Source organism: Kogia breviceps, chromosome 1, assembly GCF_026419965.1.
Source record: "Kogia breviceps isolate mKogBre1 chromosome 1, mKogBre1 haplotype 1, whole genome shotgun sequence".
Lineage (NCBI taxonomy): Eukaryota > Metazoa > Chordata > Mammalia > Artiodactyla > Physeteridae > Kogia > Kogia breviceps.
In genome coordinates, this window is record NC_081310.1 from 87481397 (window position 1) to 87506664 (window position 25268).

The 25268-nt window shown below is 46.5% G+C and overlaps 1 protein-coding gene across 3 annotated transcripts; it reads right to left on the reverse strand.

Annotated features, from left to right (window-relative positions):
• Positions 1 to 10183: 10183 nt before the first annotated feature.
• Positions 10184 to 25256, reverse strand: LOC131750993 (ETS translocation variant 3). Of its 3 annotated transcripts, none has more exons than XM_059054209.2 (5): positions 25166 to 25256; positions 23168 to 23226; positions 22338 to 22575; positions 20993 to 21108; positions 10184 to 15006 (listed from the first exon to the last, which is right to left on the reverse strand). In XM_059054209.2, exons 2-5 carry the CDS (start codon positions 23211 to 23213, stop codon positions 13871 to 13873), a joined length of 1536 nt encoding a protein of 511 aa, XP_058910192.1. In that variant the 5' UTR covers positions 23214 to 23226; positions 25166 to 25256; the 3' UTR covers positions 10184 to 13870. The 3 variants fall into 3 exon arrangements, with proteins under 3 accessions (XP_058910192.1, XP_058910201.1, XP_058910182.1); XM_059054218.2 differs by having other exon boundaries at positions 10781 to 15006; positions 23168 to 23223; positions 25166 to 25253; XM_059054199.2 differs by lacking the exon at positions 25166 to 25256 and having other exon boundaries at positions 10787 to 15006; positions 23168 to 23246.
• Positions 25257 to 25268: the final 12 nt, after the last annotated feature.

Below are 25268 nucleotides of genomic sequence, written 5' to 3' on the forward strand. Positions count from 1 at the left end.
TGGAATGAATGAAGGTGGGGGACTTGGCTGGTTCCAGGAGGGTCCGTCTGGCCAGTCCAGGTGTGACAGAAGGAGACTATCCCTTGATAAGCACTCCTCGCCAGCTGTTGGTGAAAGAGGGGTGGTTCTCACTGGCTCATTCCCGTGAATCCCCCATCGCTCCCCAAGACTGGGTGGGGCCCAATGCACCCCCATGCGGGAGTGATGGTGACTGAGACGGGACCCAGAGGAGGGAGAAAAGAGGAAGTGAGGGGAGGGAAAGGGGACACCCCTGAATGGAGGGGTAAGGTCCTTAGGTGGCCGGAAAGGGGGGGGAAAGAAAAGGAGGTGCCGCGGAAGCTTTTGGAATCAGACTCAGGGAGACAAAGAAGAGGCAGAAGGAGAGGATGAAGCAGCCTGGGATGCAGCTTCGGGGTGCGATGCAGGGGGGACAGGGGAGGAGAACCGTGGGTGAGTGTGTGCAGCCGGGGGCTGTGGTGTTGGTGGCGACTCTTCATGTCCCATTAGTGGCAATGGAAGGTGACACGCGGGGATCGATACCAATCGAGGCAACAGACTCCCAGTAATAAACCCATTTCACTCACACTTCTCCATCCCCGCCGCCCGACCCCCTCTCCAGAGAGGCTGCTCTCAGAGCTGTCCCCAGCCCTGGCACGGGCGCGGGGGAAGGGCCCGCCAGGCAGAGGGCGTGTTGGGCAGGGTGGGGGGGGGTGCTCTCTCTATCTGGTTCTGTGAGCCTCAGGCTGGGGTCCCCTGAGACCTTCAGGCTGGGCCCGCCTTCTCCTCTGGGGGTGAGGTGGAGCCGAGCCAACATCCCCAAACCTGTGAGCATTTCCAAGGCAGAACAGGGAAAAGCTCTGGAATTTGTGGATTGGCTCAGTCTGTGGGCGCAGGTGAAGGCATCTTTGTGCTCCGGGGTCTTATTCGTGCCTCTGTGTCGGCGTCTGAATGTGTGTCTGTGTGTCTCTGAGGAGTCATAAAATAAGCGTCTCTCTGTGGATGTCTGTCTCTATGACTGTGTGTTTTTGTGTGTAGGTGTTTGTGTCAGTTTTTGTGTTTCCGCTGTGCGTTGTTGGTGTACTGTGCGTGCCTATGTGCGTCCACGCACACCTGTCTCGAGGAATGCGGGTGTGAGGCAGGGTTTGTCTGTGTGTGAATCTGAATGCGGGTGTCCGTGTTTCTGTGGGTGTCTGCTTCTGGATGTGTGGACTGTGTTTTTGTTTTGGAGACTGTTTATGGATATCTCTGTGTATATGTGTGTGTGTATGTGTGTCTGTCTGTCTGTCTTTGTCTCTGTGGACACGTGGGAAAATGCTGCTGGCCTCTTTGTATTTGTACTCAAACCCTGTTCCCATCTGGCTTCTTGAACTGGGCCTCATGCAGTATCCTACCTTCCAGGTAGGGTGCCCCACTCTCCCTGGGACAGAGAGGTTCCCGCAAACACAGGACTTTTAGAACTAAAACTGGGACAGTCTCAGGCAAAAGGGGACAGTTGGTGACTCTTCTTCCAAGCCTGGATACAAGGAGGCCAAAGTGAATGAATGCAGGTGTCAGGGAAGGAAGGATGAGAGAAAGATGGGGCGTGGAGAGTTGAAGGAGAAGCTGGAAAGGTTGAGGCATTTGAATGGAAGAGGAACCTAGAAAAAAAAAAGGCTGTGGGAGCAGCAGCTTGTTAGACTCAAGGAGGAACTTCCCTAGAGCACAGAGATGGGACTCTGGAAATGAAGATGAGAAGGAAAAAGGATCAGTTGCCCTCTGCTCTGGAAAACTCTGGTGAAGAGTTGGGTTGGTCTCTGTGGAGGACATTGGCAGAGAGTGAGAGTGCTTGCCAGCTCATGGCAGGTAGGATGTAGCCACATGGACCCTGTGGGGCTCCCACCCTCCTGCACACCCCCCACTGCTTCCTCTGGCTCCTCACTGGGTGGGATGAGTTCGTGGGGCTCAGAGATGGGACCCCACCCCCACCCCGCTGCCAGCGCAGATGGTGTCTGGACCCCCTGCTTTGAGTCCTTTCCTCTCCCCACCTGATGGTCTCCCTTCCTCAAAGGGGACAGAGTGAGCCTGCAAGGCCCTGGGTGGTGTGCATGGATCGGGTGGGGGATCCTGGAGGCTGTAGGAGGGAGAACTGGTTTATAATGTCCTAGAGTCTCTAAGCTCCATGGGGAGAGCCTGAGCCTTATCCATCATGTTCACCGTGGAGTTTTGAAAATAGAGCTCCAATGCTAAGAATCTTCACACCCTGGGCCCACTCTTTTTTTTTTTTTTTTTTTTTTTTTTTTTTTTTTTTTTTTTATTAAGAAAGTTTAATGGACATAGAAATAAATGAGAAGAGAAAATTAGTTAACAAGCATATACATCATTTCAGATATTAATAAAAGTTTAATGGACATAGAAATAAAAGAGAAGAGAAAGTTAACAAGCATATACATCATTTCAGATATTAATTATCACAGTTATCAAAGTTTTATAAAAGGATTTTATGTTCTGCTTCAATATTTTGAAAATAGTTAGCTTGTATCTGTTGTCTAAGGTTGTGAGGGCAGAATTGGGTCCATACTTGGCCCTTATCTGAATTCACAAAAATCCTAAGACACCTCGTATAAGGGCATATAGAAATGTTTTTTCTTTTCGTGATCAGACAAGAGCTAATCATAGGTATTGGAAAATATGCAATTTAAAATATCACAACATATCGAGGACAGACTTTATGAAACCAGTTCTTCTGATATTTTGAGATTTACCTTGGAGTCAACATAGTCATCAATTACAAGATTCAAAGTTGCTGAGTATGATTTTCTCTCCATTGTTTGATTAGTTGGTTAACCTGATTGGGAACAAAATTGTCTACTGAATGTGATGGTGAAGTGACATTTTTGCAGACACTCGTCCTTTGGGAAAGATGGCTGTACTCTTGGATGTGGTAAATGACTTGCTTTAAAATGACAGTATCACAAATATTTTGTGGAAAATAACTACTGAGAAGTCGAAGGAAGAAAATTCACACTTGCTTTCATAACTTTTTTTTTTTTTTTTTTCTGTACGCAGGCCTCTCACTGTTGTGGCCTCTTCCGTTGCGGAGCACAGGCTCCGGACGCGCAGGCTCAGCAGCCATGGCTCACGGGCTGGGCCCACTCTTGACATTGCAGGCTCCTTTGCAAGAGAACAGACGGACAGCTGTTCTCTAGCCTCATACTCAGGAGGGTGCGTCCAGGGTGGAGGCGCATGAATGCCTGGACACAGCTCTGGCCATTGCACAGGGAATTCCAGGGTGCCAGGAATCCAGAGTGTGTGCTGGAAGGAGGGACCTGGTTGCAGGTGGATGGATCCCGTTGGCCCCATAGACTTCACACCCAGGCTCGGGGAGCTACTGTTGGCAAATTAGTTTCAGTATCTGCTGCCACTCTGCCTGGGGGGGTCTGTGAGCTAATCTGGGGCTGAGCTTTGCAAGATGGTGAGAGAGCTGGATCTTGCCCAGGATCTTCCAGCATTCACTCCCCTCCCGGGACCTTGTCTATAACTTTTGTGTGGGTCTTCTTGTCCTGTCCTCAGATGGGTCATGTCCCTTCTCTCCGACTGGAGGCTTCAGGAAGACAAGAGCCATTGCTTCTCAGATTGGGGGCTCCTAGGAGGAACAGTCTGTGGTCTCCCTGGGGAGTGGCTGAGTCTCCTTCCCTGGTTTTCCTTCCTCCAGCTGAAGGACAGGCTGCCTGAACCCTGGGGTTAGGGGATTGGGCCAAGGCCAAGGATGGGGAGAGCGGGAGAGGGTGAGGAAGGTGGGCAGGAAGGACACACATTGGGTGCAGGGGACAGACTGGCAGGACACATAGTTAAGAGCAGCCAGAAGGACAGAGGCAAGACAATGCAGACTTACTTAGTAAAGGGACGTCCAAGAGCCTGGCTGAGGAGTTGGGGTTTCCAGGTCTTGCAGGGGAGGAGGATGGGTGGGGTGGTGAGAAGAGACAGATTGAGACCAAGGCCTATGTAGCCTGTTTCCCCCAGCTCTTATCTGGACCTCGGAGAACCTGGGGTGGGCAGACATTTCCACTATCTGGAGCCAGGAAGGGTTTCTTAAAAGAATTTAGGGGCTCTGAGGGGAGGCTGGTCTTACCTTCCTCTCTCCACCCCTGTCCCCCTTCCCAAACATCAACCCGGGGCAGGCTAACCAAACCTTTCTGTTCATATATATACATATATATATCTATATATTTTTATTCTGTGTTAGGGAGCCTTGTGTCAGGCTGATAGGAAAAAACACGAGGGAGAGAGAGGGGAAAGTCAGGAGAATGCAGAGCTCAAATGAGACCCGAGATAAAGCAATTACCTGATCAATACGGGTGAAATTGAGTAATCTAGCGGATCAATACCACGGGCGGGAGGTTGGGCGGGGGACGCTCCCTGCTGTCAGCCCCGCTCCCCTGCCCACCCCTTCTGCAGCCCCCGCCCACTCACTTCAGTTCCCCCCACCCCACCTTCTTGGGAATTCATCTCTAGGTCTTCCTTCCACCGCTGCATCTGTACTCTGTCCCCCCGAGTATCACCCCCTGCCCCTCCCAGCTCCCAACGAGTGCTCAGGCTCAGGCCCAGGACTCCGTCTCCATCTCATCTCCCCTCACCCATGCCCTCTCCTCCCTTCCCAAACTGCTCCACTCTCAACAGTCCTTCTAGGTTGATGCCTCATCCTTTTTCTCCATCTTCCCCATGCCCACCCTTGTTCCCCCTTGGTGGGGGCCACAGGCCAAGCCAGTTGGATAGCCAGCTGCCCACATCTCTGTCCTGAGGCCAAGTGTGGATAAGTGCCCCCCCCACCCCCAAATCAGGTAGGAGCTATCTAAGGACCATAACTAGGTTTGCAAGCACCAAGCCTTCCCCATCAGCCTTGACCTGACTGCTGGGGAGGGAGTTGTGCCTCCTGCTTCACTGTTACTGGCAGCACAACCTACCTACTCCATCTATAGAGCACTCCTTATGTGCTAGGCACTGGCTGAGCTGGACTCTGGGGGCAGGAGGCTAGGAGGAGGACCCTGGTTCCTGTTGATCCAAAAGTGGTGGTGTGGGTGCTGCCAGGGAAGGGCACCAGTCCATCTGAGGACTGCCCGTGTTTAGAAGGGATCTTTAGGCTCTGTTTTTTTTTTTTTTTTTTTTTTTCCCAGAAGGGCTGTGGAGGAGAGTGAGAACTCCACCAGTGTTGTGGGGGCATCTGAGTTCTTGCCTGCCCACGTCAGTACTGAAAATTCTCCTGTAACCAGAAAAGTCACAGCTCGCTGGGAGATGAAGGCAAAGGCTGTGGCATTGTGGGGAGAGCACTGGAGCAGGAACCGGAGCCTCCTAATTACCCGTCTTTGAACTGGAGGCTCCTGATGGGCTAGGAGTGTCTATATTTGACTGCGAAATCCCAAGACAGAGTCTGGCATCCAGCAGGCACTCAGGAAATATTAGATGAATAAATGAATGAATATTGTCACCTCGCCACAATCTGCCTTGTATTTCAGTTCATTATGTTGGCTTGTTTCCCCCAGTAAACTGAGTCTCTGTGAGTCTCCAGAGAGCAGGGACTCGCTGTGTCTCCTCAGCACGTGGCCATGTCAGTTTCAGGAATGAATGACTGACTGAAAGCATGTGTGCCTCTCCCTCTCTGGCCTGGAGGTCATTTCAGGGGAGCTCACACCAGTGATGATTCCATAAGATTCCCTTAGAGAAATCAGGGGCCTCTTTAAAGCAACTCAATCCCCCGTCCCTTTCTTCTAGCCTCTGTGTGTCATCATTGAGGGGCAGGGAGGTGTTTGAGAAAAAGCATGGAGCTTGGAGTCAGGAACTCTGGGTGAGTCCTGGTTTGGTTACTCACTAGCTGTGTTGACCTTGGGTGATTCACTCAACTTCGTTGACCTTTGTTTTCTTCATCCCCCAAATGGGGATAATAACAGTAATAATAATCCACAGAGGGCAATGTTTCGGATCAACTCGTGGATCAAGTAAGTTAAAGCAAGTGACAAGAACGTACAAATGTTACATGTTATTGTCAACATGGGGGTAGGAGGAACTGTTCACCAGAAGTCCAAAATTTCAACATCGGCAGATAAAGATTTTTCCCAGATGGGCCAGGAGTGGGAGAACCAAAGCAAACTTCCTTTACTGTGATATTCTGAAGACAGGCCTACACTGCACACCTCAGTTTCCCCTCCCTTCTCCTTCCAGTTAGTTGCCTGGAGCTCAACATCATACAAAGAAATATCTACCCCACCCTCTGCCTGTTTAAATTGCTCTTTGAGGAATTTTGGGGAAAGGAAAAACCAGAAGGACAAAAAAGACACACTGGAACAAAGGACCCTGAAGCCAGAATCATGTTTTCAAGGCTGACCTCTGTCTCCTGGGGAGAGGGGTCCCTCCATCCTCCTCCCTCCTTCCCTCTCCTCCCTGGTTAGATTCCTGCAGAACGTGGGGTGAGAGGTCAGAGACGGCCTCCCTCACGGACCCTTAGCTCTCTGGGACCAAGGTTGTAAGGTTCTGACTGTTCTCCTAAACCAGTCTTCGGGCTGAAGCTGGGATGAAGCCAGCATCTGACAACTGAGGCAAGGGGCAGTGACACTGGGGCAGACACCTGCTGCCTCTTGGCTCTAGACCTTCACTTCTCAGTCTTAGCCCACTGTTGGGTGGCACCCTCCCCATTGTCTCCCTAGACCAGATTCCCAGATCCTGGAGCCTGGAGTTTGGAGATGTGGGGCTTATCCCCTCAACCTGGGCCCTGGGAGTCAGGGTGGGGCTCATCTGTATTCTGGGAAGGCTTTAATCTTTGATCTTTATCCTTCCGTGATCAGTCCTCGCAGCCCAGTCCCAGGATCCTGTTTGTCCAGAGATAAATGGACCCTCCCCTGGGCCTGCTGCAGGTGCTGGCTTTCCTTCTGCACTCCTGACTGGGACACAAGGCCTGAGTCCTGGAGAAATGCTAAGGTTGGGGTCCCCCGCACCATCCCTAATTCTGCGTGTCTGATTAGAATAAAGTTTCTTCACCCTTGTTTCAGAGATCCAAGGCCATGAATGGGTAAAGTATGGGATTCAGACTCATGAGACAGGTTTGAATCACTAGGACAGGTCACCCACTGTGGACCCCTACTTTCTCATCTGTAAAACAGGGATCATAGTGTTAGGGGAACCACTGACTGCAAACTGCCTGCCCTGGCCAAGGCCGATAGTAACCACTTGCATGAGTTATCTTACGACAGGAAGTCCTGGTAAGGAACGTGGAACTAACAAGCTACCACCAACCAGAAGAATTTGGGAAAGGTCAAAAGGAGAGAGGAGACACCAGTCCACATGTCCTATCAACTTCTGAGAATCCTTCTCCCTAGAATCTATTGCCTGAGCGATGTGCGTGCCACCAGAAAGTCCCCTGAGTCAGAATGATTGTCCAGAGACAACCCGGAAACTAAGCCCATCACCATAAAACCCGAGACTGCGAGCCACGTGGCAGAGCAGTTCTCCTGGGTTCCCTTACCCTGTGGCTCTCTGCCCCGGCGCCCCTTCCCAATAAAGTCTCTTGCTTTGTCAGTAAGTGTGTCTCCTCGGACAATCCATCTCCAAGTGTTAGACAAGAGCCCACTCTAGGGCCCTGAAAGGAGTCCCCCTTCCTGCAACAATAGTATCTTACCTCCTCTTGAGAGGGGCTGACGAAAGTGATGTGGAGGCAAAAGCCCTGTACAGAGTACAGGCATAAATATCTTTGTCATGTCATTTAAAAAAGGACTTTGAGTACTAAATGCTTTATGTGCATCATTTAATCTTCAGAACAATCTTCTAAAATAGAGAAATAGAGGCATGGAGAGGTTCCATAATCTGCCCAAGAACTCACAGCCAGTAAAATGGCAGGGGTGGGACTATGGGATTAGAGCCAATTCCACTTTATCTCCCTTCCTCAGGGAGTCAACACACCCAGCTCCTGAGAGAGGAGGGAAGCAGAAGCTGTGACAAGAGGGGTTAGGGGTGGTGGAGTCGGGGGATGTCTGAGACAGCAGTCTTCCTTCTGTCCTTGGTATTCCAAACTGGCATTCTCTATCTGGACAATCAAACCTCCTTCATATATTCCTTGTTATTCATTTATCCAGCAAATACTCATCAAGCATCCTCAGGCTCCAGGCAGTGTGCTGGGCACTGGAGAAAACGAAACGACCCCTGCACCAGCCCTCGGCTTCTGGAACGTCCTGTGAGAAACCGGACTGGCAAAGCACTGACAAAATTGTGTTAGGGTGGTGGCACAGAGGTAAACATGGGCTGCAATAGTACACAGAAGAGTGCCCAGGAAAGGCCCCTGAAGGCAATGACATCTGAGCTGAGTTCTGGAAAAGATGTAATTGGTCAGGTGAAGTGGAGGAAAGACGTCTGTCTCCAGGCAGTGAGTTCAGCAGGGCCAAGAGGCCTTATGGCATGAGTGGTTAAGAACACAGGTATTGGGGCTTGAACCCTGGTCATACCAGTTAATGTCTCTGTGATTTAGTGTTCCCCTTGATAAAATGGGTATTAATACAAGTAAGCCCTTAACATGCCTGGCAAGTGGTAACTGCTGTCTCTGCACTGGCTGTTATGGTTGGAGCTTAGGCTTTGCGTGGGCTGACAGAGTGTGTGTATGCATGTTTCTCTGGTTAAGGATGAGGCTGTTAGGGTAAACGGGAGCCAGATTATGAAGGGCCTTCTAAACTAAACTAAGGACTGTGAACAGGGAGATAATGGGGAGACTTTGAAGGGGTTATTCCCTACTCACTCATTTCACAGGCTGAGACTTACTTTCCCCTCATCCTCCCCTCCCCCCAAGTGTTCTCACCTTGAAGCTCCATCTCTTTCCTCACTTTTTCCTCCCTGCTCACCACCACTCACTCACTCCTCTTCGCTCAGAAATTTGAATAATTGCCATCCAATTCTATGCCTTGAATGGTCAACATTGGGTGGCAGAACTGGTGGCTTGGAATCCTGATCTCAAAACTATATCCAGTTTCATTCCTACCAAGTCTCACTTTGCTTTCAGCAGCCTGAGGAGGGAAAAGAATCAGGAGGCTCTCCTAGCAGGAGGGTCTGCATCCAAGCCCATCCATTCCCAGCTTGATTTGGGTTGCTTCAGGGAGTCAACCAGTTAGCCTCTGTCATTTCACCTTTTCCTGCCAAAATGAGTTAATAGTCTTCTTAAGCAGAAATGTTAATTTGACAAGCTGGCCTTCATGCTCCTCTTTGGTCTAGCCCAAACTCTTTTGCATAATATTGGGGATGGCCATTGCTAGCAGAGTAAAATGTAAACTCTAGATGTCTCCTAAGACCCTTCATAATCCATCCTAGTTTGCCTCTTTAGCCTCACCCCTCATCAATTTCAGGCTTTCTGAACTCACAGGACCCTTCCATAGAAGTCAAATGTAACATCTGGCTGTGATTCTACCAATGTTGGTATCTTTAGAAGATCACTTTGCCTATCTCAAGAGTAAAATGAGAATACTTAGTCTGGCACCATTTTTCTTAGGGTGTGTTATGATATTCAATATCCCATTAAGATCTCCTACTCCTCTGGATTCTTGTCCTCTACTGGGAAATACTAGGTTTCCCTAGCACTGGCTTGTCATGTACTTAAAAACAAAACAAAATCAATAATCCCCAAATCACCTTTATTGGGATTATTATTCACATAGCTGAAAAGTCACCCTTTTGGAGTGACTGTAATTCAGTGGCCTTTCTATTCAAATTGTTGTACAACTATCACCACTAACTCCAGAACATTTTCATCTCCCCCAAAAGATGATGTGACCCATTAGCAGTCACTCTCCACAGCACCCACTAATCTATGTTGTGTCTGTGGATTTGCCTATTCTGAACATTTCATATAGATTCATACAAAGTGTGGCCTATTGTCGGGCTTTGCCATGTACTCTTAATGAATCCTCAAATCAATCTTGAGGTAGAAATTTCCCCACTAACTCGTGTCCCTGGCTTCAGTTGTCCTTTATCTAGCAGCATCTATTGACTCAAGGAAATTGACAACCTCCAGAGCTGTTAAGGGACCTACCCTGTGTTGGCCCCTGCACATAAGGAATAAAAAGTGTGGAGGTGGGTGAGCTAGCATGCATGCGGCACATTCTCTGGCACGACCACCCTGGCATAGTGTATCAACAACAAAACCAACGCTCCACAAACATTACTTAAAAGTATTTTTTTAAAATTTTATTTAACTTTAATTTCTGAGGTAAAATACTTTTTTTTCTTTCAACTTCCATAACAAAATACAGAGCTATCAGATACCCCTGGAAAAAATATGTATATTATACATATATTTCTATAACATTACATCATATATATATAATATATATATGCAAAAATTTGAAGACTTTATAGAAAGCGGAACATCTAAAAGGCACTGCACAATGGAGTTAAGATTACTTACATTTTATGTACATATACACACTATTCTGCTTAAGCGGATAACTAGTGAAGTCATCTTTCACATGTGAATTCCCAAAAATCCCTGCATCGCAATTTTATAACTCAAAGAATGCCGAAATATTTCAAAACAAATTAACTGGTAACTTTTTTTCCCCCAAGAAGAAATGAAAAAATGGAACAGTTCTTGAAAGATTGGATCAAAGTTCTTTTTCTTTTAAACAAAATTTAAAGTATTTTCCATTACTGCCTACAAAACAAAAAGCACAAACATAATTATGGAATAAATAAAAAACAAGGGACAAAACAGCCAACTGACTCTACCCGCTTGGTGAGAAGTGGTATACTTCAACTATTTTTTTTTTTTTTTTTTCTTAATGCTTCTGACAGTTTCTTGGCCCATTGAGGACTAGGGTGCAGTAATTCCCTGTGTTAGTTAGCGAGCTGGGTTTAATGCAGTGCAGCTTGAAAACTGGGGATTGAAGAGACTTAGTGAATTGTTTATATTTCACTCCTAGCCGTTCTTAAAAAAAAAAAAAAGAAAAAAAGCTCAGCAAGGCTGGATGCCCTGAAGAGATCTCTACTATTTTCTTCTCCAGAGTCAAAAGAGCAAACAGTTTGCATGAAAAGGTTCTTAATACATGTTCAAGATCTGTATCTGCAAAATGTTAAACATTTGGCACAGCAAAAGGTGGAAAAAATGGGGAGGCAAAATACATCTGGTGTTGTCCCCTTTTCCACCTGCTGCTGGACAGTGATGAGATGCTCGCGGAAGAGAAAGGCCTGGCTTTGTGCCAGGCTGGTGACAGGTGCTGCCCAGAGTGGGCTCGGGGAAGAAAAACTATCTCCCACCCCTTTGCTCCAGGAGATATCAGTGACCTCCACATACCCTGGTCCACTTCCCGGGCAAGCCCAAGTCTGGCTCTGTGTAGGACCCTCCCCCCAACCCCAGTGTGCAGTGCAAATCAACCAACAATTTACTGGTGGAATGGCAATCAAAGGAAACAGTTAAACACCAAACAATTTCTTAAAGCCAAAAACAGTTTTCATGTAGTTGAACATTTTTTGAGTGTGTTTTTTCAAGTGTAAAAGCTGTGACTTTTTATTCAAACAGAAGCAGCATCTAGGAATTAATTCTGGCACTTGGGTTCTAGGGGGTTACAGGTATGCATCACGGATTTTTCTCCCTCTTATTTTAAAGGCCTCATGTTTCTATTCCTGAGTTCATACTGACACCTGCCGGCCCTCCCCTCTAGTGGACAGAGACGGTGGGCAGCCAGCCTCCCTGGTTAGATTGGGCAATGCCAAGCAAGAGATGCCTCTTCCACCTGCCTGGGCTTGCTTTCTGATTCGAGGTAAGTCGAGGTACAGAGAAAGAAACCGACAAAAACACAACCAACCAAAGGCAGCCTGACCAAAGCCTGAGTTGTTAGGGACCATTCTCCTAATCCTTTTCCCAGGGAAAGACAAGTCACTCATGGAATTTGAATCAAACAAGGGGGAGGACAATTGCCAAAAAAGAGCATGATGGATGCAAGTCCTCTAAGCCACCTAACAACTCACTCAGCAGCTTGAACCTCTCCTGGGCCCCTCTCTTGCGCACGCACTCCAGTTTAAAATAGACACCCCCCCCACCACCACCGCCCTCACCATGAAGAGACAACCCTCAAGTGCTTCTTAGAACACTGAGCTCACGGAGGCTGAGATGGAGCCGGGAATCTCTCCAATTTCCAGACAACATCCCTGTGCCCACTCCCTGCCCGTAAGAGATGCAGTTAGTTCTTCTCTCTGCTGCTCGTGGCTCTGAGCCATGTTAGGTATTTCTGTATACTACTGTGTACTTACATGTGTGCGCGCGCGCACACACACACACACACACACACACACACACACACACACACACACACACACACACACACACACACACACACACACGAGTTGGCTGTGGCTTCTTTCTCTCTGCCCCTAATCCAGGCTCCTTTTGCTTCATGTAAGATCAATACTTCGCCATTCCTTTGAAGTTGCTGGAAGGGAATTTCCCATGAAGAAACAATTCCTGTGGTCTCATGGAGGAGAGTCAATTGATCATGAGAATTTGCACAATCTAGGGGAATGGGTATGGCAAGAACGGCAACGCCATAACAGGACAGACACCCACTGCTTCACTTACACCAGGCCTCTTGGCATCTGTCTGCCTTCTGTGTCTCCTGTCTACCGCTTCTTTCAGCTTCCTAAACATCCGCTTGTACCCCCAGCTACCTTCTGTGTTTCCAGGTATCATCTGCCCTTAACTCCCACAATCCTGCCTTTTTGCTACCTATCCCAATACATTAAGTGGGGATGATTAAATACCAGCTTAAAATTTAACCATCTTCCAACACTCCTGGATTATCTGAAAAGTTGTCTATGCCCTTTTACAGGTTTACGTTGACAGACCCGTATCATGTTGAAGTATGTTCATTGTTAAGGCTTTGACTTAAGAAAACGATGAGAACCAGACACTGCAGAAAGACATCTTCAACTCTGTCACATCTCTCAGTCAACTCGCTCAGTCACACGTTGGTTTGGCTCCCCAAACCCACGATGGAAAAAAAAAAAAAAAAAAAAAGAGCATTTTTGTGTTTTTGTTTTTAAAGGCATTGGGTTATTTCCTCCTGCCCTCTTCTTTCTTCCCTGAACAAGAGTTTATAACTCCTCATGGCTTCTTAATAGGTGAAGTAGGTGAAATATCCAAGAAATTCACAGCAGGGCTTCCTGTCTCAACAACGAAGCTGAAGGCTCAGCGCCTGTGCCTTGCCAGCCCGGCTCTAACTGGCAGTACATTTCACGTTTCCTGAAAACATTTTATAAAAAGGAAAAAGAAAAAAAAAAAAGAAGCCAAACAACAACAACAAAGGGAAAAAGAAAAAGAGCAACACCTGAACATCCTCCTGCCCCCATAAGACTGAGATTATCTTATTCCTCCCCTGAAATAATTATAAAGAAACATTTCAGGCAAAATACTTAGTATTAATGGTCTCTCACTGCTCAACCTCCCAACCACGCCCCTTTCCCTTTTATGTGTATGTCTCAGAGCAAAATAAATCCATTAATGGCTTTCCATATATAAATACAATAGAAAAGAAACAAGTCTGGAACCTGAACTATCTTGGGACCAAACAGTATCTTGGCCCTCTGGGAGTTTGTCAAAGTGTAAGCCTCAACAGGAAACAGAGGCTTGCTCTTCTTTCAGTCCAATACCCTTCCCATGTCCTACTCACCAGGAAAAAAAGTGTGTTCACATCCCATCTAATTTACAACAGAAGATACCCCCATCCTATCCCCCAAACATAAAAATACAAGTCTATGCCCCTAGAAGGATCAAACCAGCCTAATTCCCTCCCCACCCCCCACCCTGAAATCTTGCTACATAAATACATGTATGTGTTTGATTATAGTATAAACAGCTCCCAATCAACTTCCAGTTCTAAGCGTCAGCAGCGGCCGTTGCCAAGCCCCGGGGTCCTGACCCATTCCAGAGGAACTTGCCATTCTTACTCAGCTCCCGGGCTTCAGGGTCATCATTCCAGCGCCGCTTCAACCGAAGCTTGGGAGGCATCAGGGCATCTTCTTTCTTCTCAGGTGCACCGGGCTCTTTGCCAGGCCTGTCCTCACTGTCTTCAGTCACCTCTAGGGGTTCTTCACTTGGGGTGCTAATGGGTACAGAGGGCCAGACAGGCGGTGCAGCCGGGCGGGCAAAGATGGTGCCTTTTTCCTCTTCTGTGGTCCTGCTTGGCACACTGCCCTCTTCTTGAGAGCGCTCCTCCTTTTCTCGTGCCGACTGCCTGAGACTCTCAGCATCCTTCTCAGAAGCTGGTTCCACCTTAATTCTCGGGCGGACAGGAGCCAGCGTGGGAACAGTGACAGGCGCTGCCTCCTCGCTGCTCTCCACCCTCTCCCGGTTCTTCCGCCCGACAGGTGGGGGCTGCAGCTTGATGGAAAACTGGGTTGACTCCTCAGGATGCATCTGGCACTGTAGCGGTGGAACCATGAGCCCCGGGTAACGAGGAAATGTCCGCGGACTCAGATGGTAGTTGAACACAGAACAGGCTTGAGAATGAAGGTAGTGTTTCATTTCCTCAGGGTTGAAGGAGAAGCAACTGCTGCTGGTGAAGGGGCTCAGGCCTGGCGACGGGCTATAGGAGAAGATGGTGGGAGTCAGGGAGAGGGCTGGTGAAATGGGGACATTCAGGACGCCTCCACGGCCGGGGATGGGAGAGATGGCGAAGGGACTATGGGGGTCAGGGTACATCCCTGGCCTAGAGAACAGGGGAAGCATGATGTCAGGCTTGCGCTTCTGATGGCCAATCCCTCCGCCGACAGCATTCCGGGAGGACATGAGATCCACACCCCGGCGCCAGTCAGAGGCTGAGCCATCCTCCAGCTCCGAAAGCTCCACCTTTCTATCAGTGCCAGTGCCTGACTCCTGGCCAGAAGCAGTTAGGGAGCTAGCAGAGAACCGCCCTGGCTGCACATCACTAGTTGGAGAATGGGTGTCCAGAGGTGGGAAATGGAAGCGGGAAGAGGCTGTTGGCACTGGTGGCGCACTCTGGGGAACCACACCTGTGAGGGAGGAAAAGACAAAAGGTCACTTTGGAGGTCTGGTCATTCATTATCAGCAATTTTACTTATGCTAAACAAGTACAAGATGTTGAAGAACAATAGAAAATAAACATTCCAGCTGGACTGAATCCCTCAGCTGCCTGTCTCCTCAGCTTCCTATACTCAATTTAGTTGCCACCTTTCTCTAGAGTCTTACTCACTGTCTTCACAGAACTCATTACTGTCTAAAATATCATTTACTTGTTTATCTGTACTCTAAAACATAAACCCCATGAAGGCAGGGACTTCCTATCATTTGCAAGTAGATTTCCAGCAGTTCAGGGCTTAATAATTAGTAGGTGCTTAATAACTACCAGCTGAATGAATGAATGGGCATTACAGCCTTCTCCTCTGCAACTCTAAATACTATATATATATCACCTGCTTTAACCCTCAGCTTTGCAAATCACCTTTTCTTATTTTCATAATTTTGGCCATATCTATAAAGTAAGCAAATAAACCAAAACCAATGAACAGAACTGGGAACGATATGTATGTAAACAATGCATTAAAAGCCTGAAGACCCTGCACCTCACATATATGAACACGAACAAGACCACATTTTAAGAACAAAAACAGATCACAAAAAGAGGCTATGTTTGTTAAGGTAGGTTCTCATGGTGTACCTTTTATCATTTCTGATATACAATCACTACTTTGTAGAGATTCAAAAATTTTTAAATCTCTCCAATCTATTTTCTATTATACATATTCTGTATAATGATCTCCACCCCCATCCTGCTTTCAAGCACTGAGGATGCTGGGAGAAAGTCTTCTCCCAAATTCACAGACTAAAAACTGAAGCTCTAGGCAGAAACCAACACTGTGCTACACATGTCAACTTCAGAGCCTCACAAGTTCTCAACTCCCCCCAAAAGGTCCTTCTGACAATCAGAGCGTAAGAGAGGTATGAGGCCTCAGGGACCCTTTGGGCGCCTGGGAGGCATCAGTGGCTTCTATCACTGATGATGTTAGGAGGGCTATTTTTACTGAGGGAAGGATAAAGGAGAAAAAAAAATAAGAAAAACCCAAATAAGTGAAAGTGTGGTGATCCAGGAGAAGAAACAAAAAAGATGCATGAGATACGATGTGGGTAGGAATTGCTTGCAGTCTTCTATTCTTGTTATAATTGAGTCATCCTCAGAGAGGACTCTGGAGTCAGTAGGTATGTGCAAGACTGTAGCTTTCTTGGCACATGTGCCTGAGTAACACTGTGCTAGAGCAGCATTTCAAAATGACGTTCCACAGAAAACTGGTCTGCAGGTCTTTTTTTTCTAAAACCACTGATTTAATTGCACAATTAGGAAAAACAGATGGATGACCTTGAATGTAATTTGAGTAGAGTCAAGAGGGTCTCCAAAGTATCACTTCTATTAGCTTATTACAATGGTTAAAATTCTATTCTTTTTTGATTCTCCTGGATCTTTATTTTGTATTAAGAGCACATCTATTCAAAAGCAAAAAAACACTACTATGTGTTCTGAAGGACTGAATAAGTATAATGGGGGGGGGGTAAGGGAGGTGGTAGAGAAGTTCTTGTCTCCTAAACAATTTAGTTTTTCGCTTTGTTTTTCCTAAACTGGAGGATATCTCCGTCCCTACACAGGCTAATGTACACTGTAAATCTGCAAAAAGGAGACAGAATACATAGCATTTTCCAAATGCATTTAGAGGGAGTGAAGGAAGGCAATTTGGAGGTGGCATTCTGGATCCCTCACCTCTGGTTAACTGCAGCAGCCCTATTTTTATATGTTGTATCAGTATGCTGAGATAACAAATCTAAGATTTTGTCTGAAAACTAAGTTTGCTGCTTAAAGAAGTATGAATAACACTGCTTTCAAGAAGACAACCTTCGTGGAGCCACTATGAAATCGGAGTAGTAGGGCTGGAAAACGTGGGTTTGAATCTTAGTTCCAGCACCTTCTACCTTGTAGCCTAGTACAAGTAACCAACTGGTTTTTGAACCCCTTTAGCAAAATGGGAATAATAAGGCCCTTGTCTAAGTTCAAACCCCGGCCCTACCAGTTAATAGCTGTGTTACTCTAGGTAACTTACTTACTTTTCCGTGCCTCAGTTTCATTACCTGTAAAATGGATAATAACAGGACTAATCCTCATGCTATGAAAACTACAAGAGTTAACATTTGTAGAGTCCTTAAACTGGTACCAGCGCATAGCAAACTGCATGTCTTTGTTAAAACAAATAATTTTTTATTAGACAATAATCATGATTAAAAAAGCAAAACTTTAAAAAGCATATATCATTTAAATATGGACCATATATTAGATAATAGTATTAGAGCATGTTAAAACTTCCTGGGTATGGTAATGTTATTGTGAGTAGAAGGAGAATGTCCTTGTACTTGGGAGATACATACTGAAGTACACAGGGATGAAGTGTCACATCTGCAACTTAATCTCAGAAGATTTAAAAAGTAGGGCTTCCCTGGTGGCGCAGTGGTTGAGGGTCCGCCTGCCGATGCAGGGGATACGGGTTCGTGCCCCGGTACGGGAGGATCCCACATGCCGCGGAGCGGCTGGGCCCGTGAGCCATGGCCGCTGGGCCTGCGCGTCCGGAGCCTGTGCCCCGCAACGGGAGAGGCCACAACAGTGAGAGGCCCGCGTACCACAAAAAAAAAAAAAAAAAAAAAAAAAAAAAAAAAAAAAAAAAAAGATTTAAAAAGTATACCAAAATATAAAGCAAATGTTTATCTATTGATTAGTGAATCTAGATAGAGGATATATGGGTGTTCGATGTTCAATTTTTTTCCTCAATTTTTCTGTAGCTTTAAAGTTTTCTAAAATAAAGATTAAAAAACTGGGGTGGGGTGAAGTGAGGTCTCAAGTCCATCCTTGAACTGGTCTGCCCTTCCCCCACATCCTGACAGGTAGCATTTTTACTAGTATCTTCTGTATCTTTCCAAGGTTTCCTATGTAAGTACATTAAAAAAATACATTTTAATGTAAATATTTAAAAATGTATTGCTTCTATTTTAAAAAACACACAGTTCAAAATAGCCCAACTGTATCAACCCACCAACTAGACAATCTCTCTCCAGCCTCCAGGATCTAAATCCACATAGCTCTGCTTCTTAGAGCATTTATCACATTCCACATTGTATTCCCAATTGTGTTAAACCTCATATATCTTATCTCTCCCGCTAAATTTTAAGTTCCTTGAGGGAAAGAACTCCCCCATAATCTTTTTCTTTGTCTTTAGGGCTTAACACATTATCTGTTGAACAAATGAATGAATCCCAATCCAGAGAAGGAATGTATGATCTATTTCAATAGCTCAATCTCTCAAGAATTGTTTCCTGAGAAAGTGTCCAACAGATAACTGTATTCAAGCCACTCTGATCAATCTTTGACTTTGCTGTCATCCTTAATTTTATCATTTGTAAAATGAGGGTACTGAGATGTATAATTTGGCTAGGAGAGTTGCATGAGTTAATTCACAAAAACACTAGGCAAAAGTACCTCCATTAAGTAGATGTTCAATAAATGTTACATTCCTTTGTCATCATAAAAGTTAACCTGAAACATCTGGTCTATCTGGGTAAAAGTTCTCTATGAACTAATGACTCTAGTTCTTTGGGGTTATCTGCAACCAGGATGTAAAAACCAAGTAGTATCCCTAAAAGTTTTGCTTTCCCCATGACTTTTTTTGTGTGCGTGGTACGCGGGCCTCTCACTGCTGTGGTCTCTCCCGTTGCGGAGAACAGGCTCCGGACGCGCAGGCTCAGCGGCCATGGCTCACGGGCCACATGCTCCACGGCACGTGGGATCTTCCCGGACCAGGGCACGAACCCATGTCCCCTGCATCGGCAGGTGGACTTGCAACCACTGCACCACCACGGAAGCCCTCCACATGATTTTTTGATTAGGATCTTGAGCTTAGTTAAGGATCAATGTTGGTTCAACCACCTTCAGGAACAATAGGTGGTGCTAGGCCACTACTGTTAGGTTTCTAGACCAGAGTCTTCATAGAGTGAGGGTCCAGATTTCCTTTCCCTGGAAAAGTATATTACTCCCAAGGGCTGATGAATGGCCTCATTCCAGGTTGTCTAAGTGGCTGGACTTGTGGGTTTTCAATAGAAAAAAAATGGGTCAAAGACAGAAGAACAAGACTCACACACTCTGGTATACCCAGCTAGAGTCAAAATTCCCCTAGGTACACAGGAGGGGGGTAAGGGTGAAAAATAGAGGAAACAAGATTCCAGTGGTTAGAACAGGTTTGATTTCCTAACGCCTCTCCCTCAGGCACAAGGAAAGAAAACAGGTTGTAATTAGAGAGATGCATTCCAATACCACTTTTTTTAAAAAAATGCATGCCCCAGGGACAGAAGGGAGTGGTTACAGGAGAGATGGAACTGTAATGATAGCAGCATCAAGCTAAAACTGCCCTAACTTGTTGTGTGTAGTAATTACATATCTGCCACGGATCTCAGCATTATATTCTCTCAGCCACACCCCTGCTCTAATTTTTCAGGTTTCTTCCAACTTTTCTCTGAGAAGTTGTAATACTACAGAATCACAATCAGATTTCTTTGCTTTGTACAATGCCACAAAGACAGAGCATTAATGGACTGCTCAGAAACTAGTTAAATACAATCTATTTTCTTAGGCAGGGGTCTGATTTGCATCTTAAAACAAACTAACAAACAAACATCCTTATCAGAGACTGCCTTCTGCATCCCTGAGAGGCAGACCCAAAACGTCTGTGAGAAGCTGTAATGGAAACCTGTCCTGTGGAGAGCCTAGAGGGGAAGCCTTGCAGCACTTCAGAGGAGAGAAGGTCAAGTAACCCCAGAGTCCTGTTCTCTGAGGCGTTGTTGGTGCAGATCAAAGACACTGCTTTTCACTGCAAACATATGAACCTCCTTTCTGTGATCAAGGATGCTGTGGTTTTGATGATATTCACTTGGTAAGGGTGAGCTTGGTTGTTTCATAGAAAATCGGAAGTGTTTGTAGAAATGAGCTCTTGTCTATGAAAGAGCCACTGGGCAGGGTGTTAAAACTCTGAGTCCTGAACTTAAAGATCAACACAAACCTATGGAACACTATTCCTAAAGAGGACAATACAAGAATATCTAGGAGATGACAAATAATATGCAGAAAAAGGAACCAAATAAACCAAATCTATCTTGATGCTGCAGAGTCTATCACTTCCTGTGAGATGAATGGGAAAACTTGAGCAAGAACGCAGAGGAAATCCAGGGGATCATATTACTTTGGTGTTTCTAAATACCCCTTAAATGTGACAAGTCCTGGGCTTCCCTGGTGGCGCAGTGGTTGAGAATCCGCCTGCCGATGCAGGAGACACGGGTTCGTGCCCTGGTCCGGGAAGATCCCACATGCCGCGGAGCAACTAAGCCCGTGAGCCATGGCCGCTGAGCCTGCGCGTCCGGAGCCTGTGCTCCGCAACGGGAGAGGCCACAGCAGTGAGAGGCCCGCATACCGCAAAAAAAAAAAAAGTGACAAATCCTGCTTTTTTTTTTTTTTTATACCGAAGGTCTCTATTTCTGATCATTTCTACAACTGTCCATTCAAGGATAACTCAAACATGTGTGTCTCAAACTGAATCCTCCTCCAGAAATTTAGGTTCATATTTGACTCTATAAACACAAGTCTCTAAAAGACCCATCAACTCCCTAAATCAACATACCCTTCTGGAATCCTGCACCCCTGCTGGGATCACCTTTCATTTTCCCAGTCACACTGAGCAGATAACAGAAACCATGGGTGTGTTTTCCCTTCATAATGTACCTAAGTCCTAGATTTCTGTTTCCGAGGGTCCAGAAGAAAGCTTTTGAGAGAAGCAACCAACTAGGCAGGGTATTACAGCATTATACACTGTGACTTATGTGATCACATATTAGACCTGGCTTTTTAAAATTCTTTTTCAACTCAAAATTTATTCCCCACCAAGAGAGTTTGCATCTTACCACTTGACCGTATGTTGATGAATGGGTAGTTGGGCATCACCAGCTTGTTGAAGTTAAATTTATAAGTAAACCTTTTCCCTTTTGTTTTATGAAGGATCCTCTTGTTGTAATAGTATCTGTAAAAACAGGAATGCACGTCAATTTATCTTCCAGCTACTGACAGTTTTTGATATACTTAGGTAACCACTAAGATCAACAATTCTTGCTGAGTATTACTTGCAAACATCACTATCATTCTTTTGCAGCCTTGCCCTTAGGTTAGAGATGGGAAACCTAAGAGGGTACTTTTCTCATTCAATTTTCAACTAAATTCTAGTCCTTTACAAAGACAATCTAATCTCACTTTGAGATCCTGAACACCTAACCTAGCCCCAACCACCTTTCTTCTCTATCTCTCTATGGTTTCAATTCTTTAGTCCATTTCCTTCCTGTTCCACTGTATGTCACTGCCTTGTTTCTCCTTTCTGCCTTGCCCAGGTGGGGGCAGACAAATCTCTTGGGAGACCTGATGTGGTTAGTCTGGAGGCCTAAGCTCAAGGCATAGGCAAAGGAATGTAGAATTGTTTTATGGTGGCAGGTCAAACAATGGTACACCCTGATCTGGAAAACAGCCCTCAGCTTGGCCTACTTCACTTTCAAAATGAAGTGAGAGGCTCCAGCGACACATTCAGGGTCACTAACAGTGAAGGAAGGCAAGGGGATTTCAATGTATCTAGAACCTTGAGGCTTGAATCTATTCAGTGGCACAGGTTATAAACTGGCCCCTGGAGGGCTAAAGGGTTATGAAATGTAAAGACTGACAAGGGGAAAAGAAAACCTGCGAAAACTTATAGTGACCAATCTTTAGACATGCCGGAGCAACCTATGAACTGACAACTCAACTGAGCTCACTGATTGGTTCCTGAATAGCTAGGGCACTACCATGCAGTGAGTGCTCTCTTGTGTGCTTGCTTCACTCTTTTTCTAGTTTCTTCCAGGAGAGCCTAAAAAAGAGAAATTCTAAGAGATTTCTAACAGGGAAGTGTAAAATAATCTTTTGGACTATAAATGAGCTCCAATCCAGGTTTCACCACACATTCTCGCCCACTACAGAGCAGAACTGGCTGTCAGGATCCAGTGCCAGCCACGTTGGAATTCCCTCCTACATATAACCAAAGATATGCCTTTTCTCCTCCTGTGCCTGTGCTACCCAGATTCAACAGCTCCCACTCCCACTTTAAAGCTACACCTTATTCACTAGTGTAGTCTCTTATCATCTGATATCTTTTTTATCTAACATTCACCAAACTACTTAAGTCTCCTTCCAATCTGTTAACACAATGGATTTGGGAATCCTTTCCCTTACCTCAGGGCCCGGCTCAGCTTGTCATAATTCATCTGTGGTTTGCACTTCCTGCGGCCCCAGAGGCGGGCCACCTCGTCTGGATCCTTGATGACAAACTCCCCGTACTCTCCCTGCTGCCAGGCGATGACATGGCGGAACTCCTCCTTCTGTAGCAGCTCCAGGATGAAGTGCCACAGCTGGATCTGCCGGGAGCCCGGGGACGACTCTGTTTTATAGGCCCAATCAGGAAACTGATACGCTTTAATATGAAAAGGGCAAGATCAAGGTAGTCAGGAGCTAGGAACATACATACCTGTATCCCCAACCTCACATTCCAATGCTCAGAATCTCTAGAGTGCTGTGCAAACATGCCACAAACACCCTTTCGGTCAGCTGGGGCTAACCACAATAGCCGAGAGGAAAGCAGAGAGAAGTTACCTTTCCTTGTGGCAATCATTAAATCTGATAAGAGCTGGGCAGCAGCACCCAGGTGTCTAATCTCTTACCCTTTCAGATCTTACTAAATCTCATGCCTACTTCCTGTAAGGACATGAAAGTTCCAAAGGGAACGAACAGGAAAGATAATGTTTTAGGAAAATACAACCTTACCCTCAAGGTTGGAATTGTGTCTCTAACAGGAAAGAGACTCTAAAGCTTGGGATAAGGGTGTGGTGACCAGACATGTTAACATTCATCCATAGGAAACAAGCCTACAACTGTCCTAGCAGTATACACCCTGTCAAGAAGCTGTCATCCATGGTCTGGCATTTGTGAACCAAGCCCAAGTGGAGAGAAAAGGAACCACTGAGGGACATTCCAGGTATGTCAGAAGATGATTAACTTCTGCTCACCTCCACCTCCTTCTGGCTTTTCCACGATGCTACAGCCTGCTTTCATTTTCACCCTCCTGCTGAGAGATACAAGCCACATCAATTACTTTAAGGTGTTATTTATTATCCTCCCAATGTTTTCTGGCACAGCCTTTCCCCAAACTTCTTTTTCCCTGTCTTTCCCTCCTTATGTAACCCTCTTTCTTCCAAACATGTCACCTCCAAACTGTTAATCCCCATGTCATCAAATGATGGTCCTCAAGTCATCAGCTTCAAAGGCCATAATTATCTCCCACCTGACTTTAAGCCACAAATTGTAAACAGTTTTTAATATTTGCTTTCTTCCTCCTGACCAGTCCTTCAAATGTAAAAAAGAAAGGGTATGGTGAAATGAGTCCAAAAAAGCAGCCAAAACAAGTCAGTTTGTCTTCTATTACTAGACAGGCCCAGATGCCAAGATACACAAACCTGAGTTCACCCAGATGTACCAGTTTAAAGAAGAGTTAAAAAAAAAAATCCAAAGCCACCTGATTGCCACTCAGGAATGAACATCTGATTTTGATTTACTTTCCTGAATTATGTGAGATGGAAGAAGGAAAACTTCTCCCAATCGGAAACTGCCCCTTCCTCCTTGAAACAACACCCTGGGATACATTAAGTAAACACACCATATGTACAGTTACTCTACACAAAAACACACACACACTCCCCCAATTTTTCTTTGAGAAAAAATTTTACATTTTCTCCCTTCAACAGGAAGGAGGAAAAAGCAAGCATTTCTGGGAACCTTCTGTTCAACAAGTGGCGGGAGTCTGGCTGTGATTTGAATTCATTCCACCCAGATTTACAGTTCCCTAATAAATTTCCTGTTCCTAGCAGCAAGCAGCCTGTATCAGTCAATCCTTTAACAAAAAGGAGGGAAGGGTAAAACTGCCAGAGGGATATGCGGGCAGAAGGCAGATCTATCCTCACCCAGGCAGTTCCCCAGGGTGAATGACAGGCCCTCAGTACCAACATTAGCAGGAGTCTGGAGGGAATGTAGGTGCCTTAGTGACCCTAGGGTGGGGTGGGTACAAATTCCTAATCTTGAAATTTCATCTAACCTAGGATTCCTCTAGATCCTTTGAATCTTTTTTCTCACCATACACATTAAGAAGACCAGCAAGTTTCGGGCTATGAAACTACCAGGGAATGAGGATGAGATACATACCCCAAAGGAAGGAAAAAACAAACATAAACACAGAGTTACACACACAAGATACACAATAACAAGGCCCCAGAGCTGAGGTAGGAGTTTCCTCTCCCGGCTGCTTCCATCTCCGTGACAATGAGAGAGGAAAAACACTAATTTCCCCACAGCTCCAGGAAGCTGCCCTGGACGCTAACAACTAGATTACTCTGTCGGATCGCGGGGTCTTTATTCTGCCACCGGAATGCCTTCACCCACTGCGACTCTGGGATCCAAACCCCGTTGCAACAATGACTTGTCCAGGAAGCTCTCTCCTGACATCCCAACTCCCCGATTTTACCCATAAAGGCCTCCCTCCAAGGGGCCCGGAGGCGCCTCTTCATGCCTTAGGCAAATTCATTCCGAGGACATTCTGTCCAAGTAGGATCACTCATCTCAACTCTGCTGCAAAGCCCGGCAGGCCCCTCGTCCTCCCTCGGACCGCGACCATTCCCCAAAGAGTGAGGCTTGCAGAGTCTGGTGCCGCGGATCCCCCGCTGCAGCTCCCCGTCCCGACTTCCGCAGCCCCAGGAGCCTCCTTTCTACCTGCCTCCCGACCGGGCCTCCCTCACCCCGTGGCCTCGAAGCTCCGCGGAGCCACCGCACGAACACTGCCTGGATCCCCGTCGCCCCTCAGCCGCGGGGCCCCCTCCCTCCCCCGCCCCCGACACTGGGGGAGGCCCGGCTGGGTTGGTACGTGGCTCGCCGGGCAGCCCAGACCGCAGGGACGCCGTCCACGCCGAAGCCGGGGATTCTGCCCGGAGGAACCTGGCGGCGAGGCCGGGACTCACCTCTCCCCCGCACGGTCCGTCTTCGGTCCGGTCTCCTCCGCGGCGTCTCCGGCTCCTCCTCATCCAACCCAGCAGGAAGTGACCTCCTCGGCTGCTTTCGTCA

What these genes read in the sequence shown, in the direction of transcription:
- LOC131750993 (XM_059054199.2), bottom strand. Translation starts at nt 23,246, where the DNA reads ATGTGGCTTGTATCTCTCAGCAGGAGGGTGAAAATGAAAGCAGGCTGT. An exon ending in AAAGCCAGAAGGAGGTGGAG is followed by an intron (nt 22,576 to 23,167) that starts GTGAGCAGAAGT and finishes TTCATATTAAAG; the next exon opens with CGTATCAGTTTCCTGATTGG. An exon ending in AAGCTGAGCCGGGCCCTGAG is followed by an intron (nt 21,109 to 22,337) that starts GTAAGGGAAAGG and finishes CTGTTTTTACAG; the next exon opens with ATACTATTACAACAAGAGGA.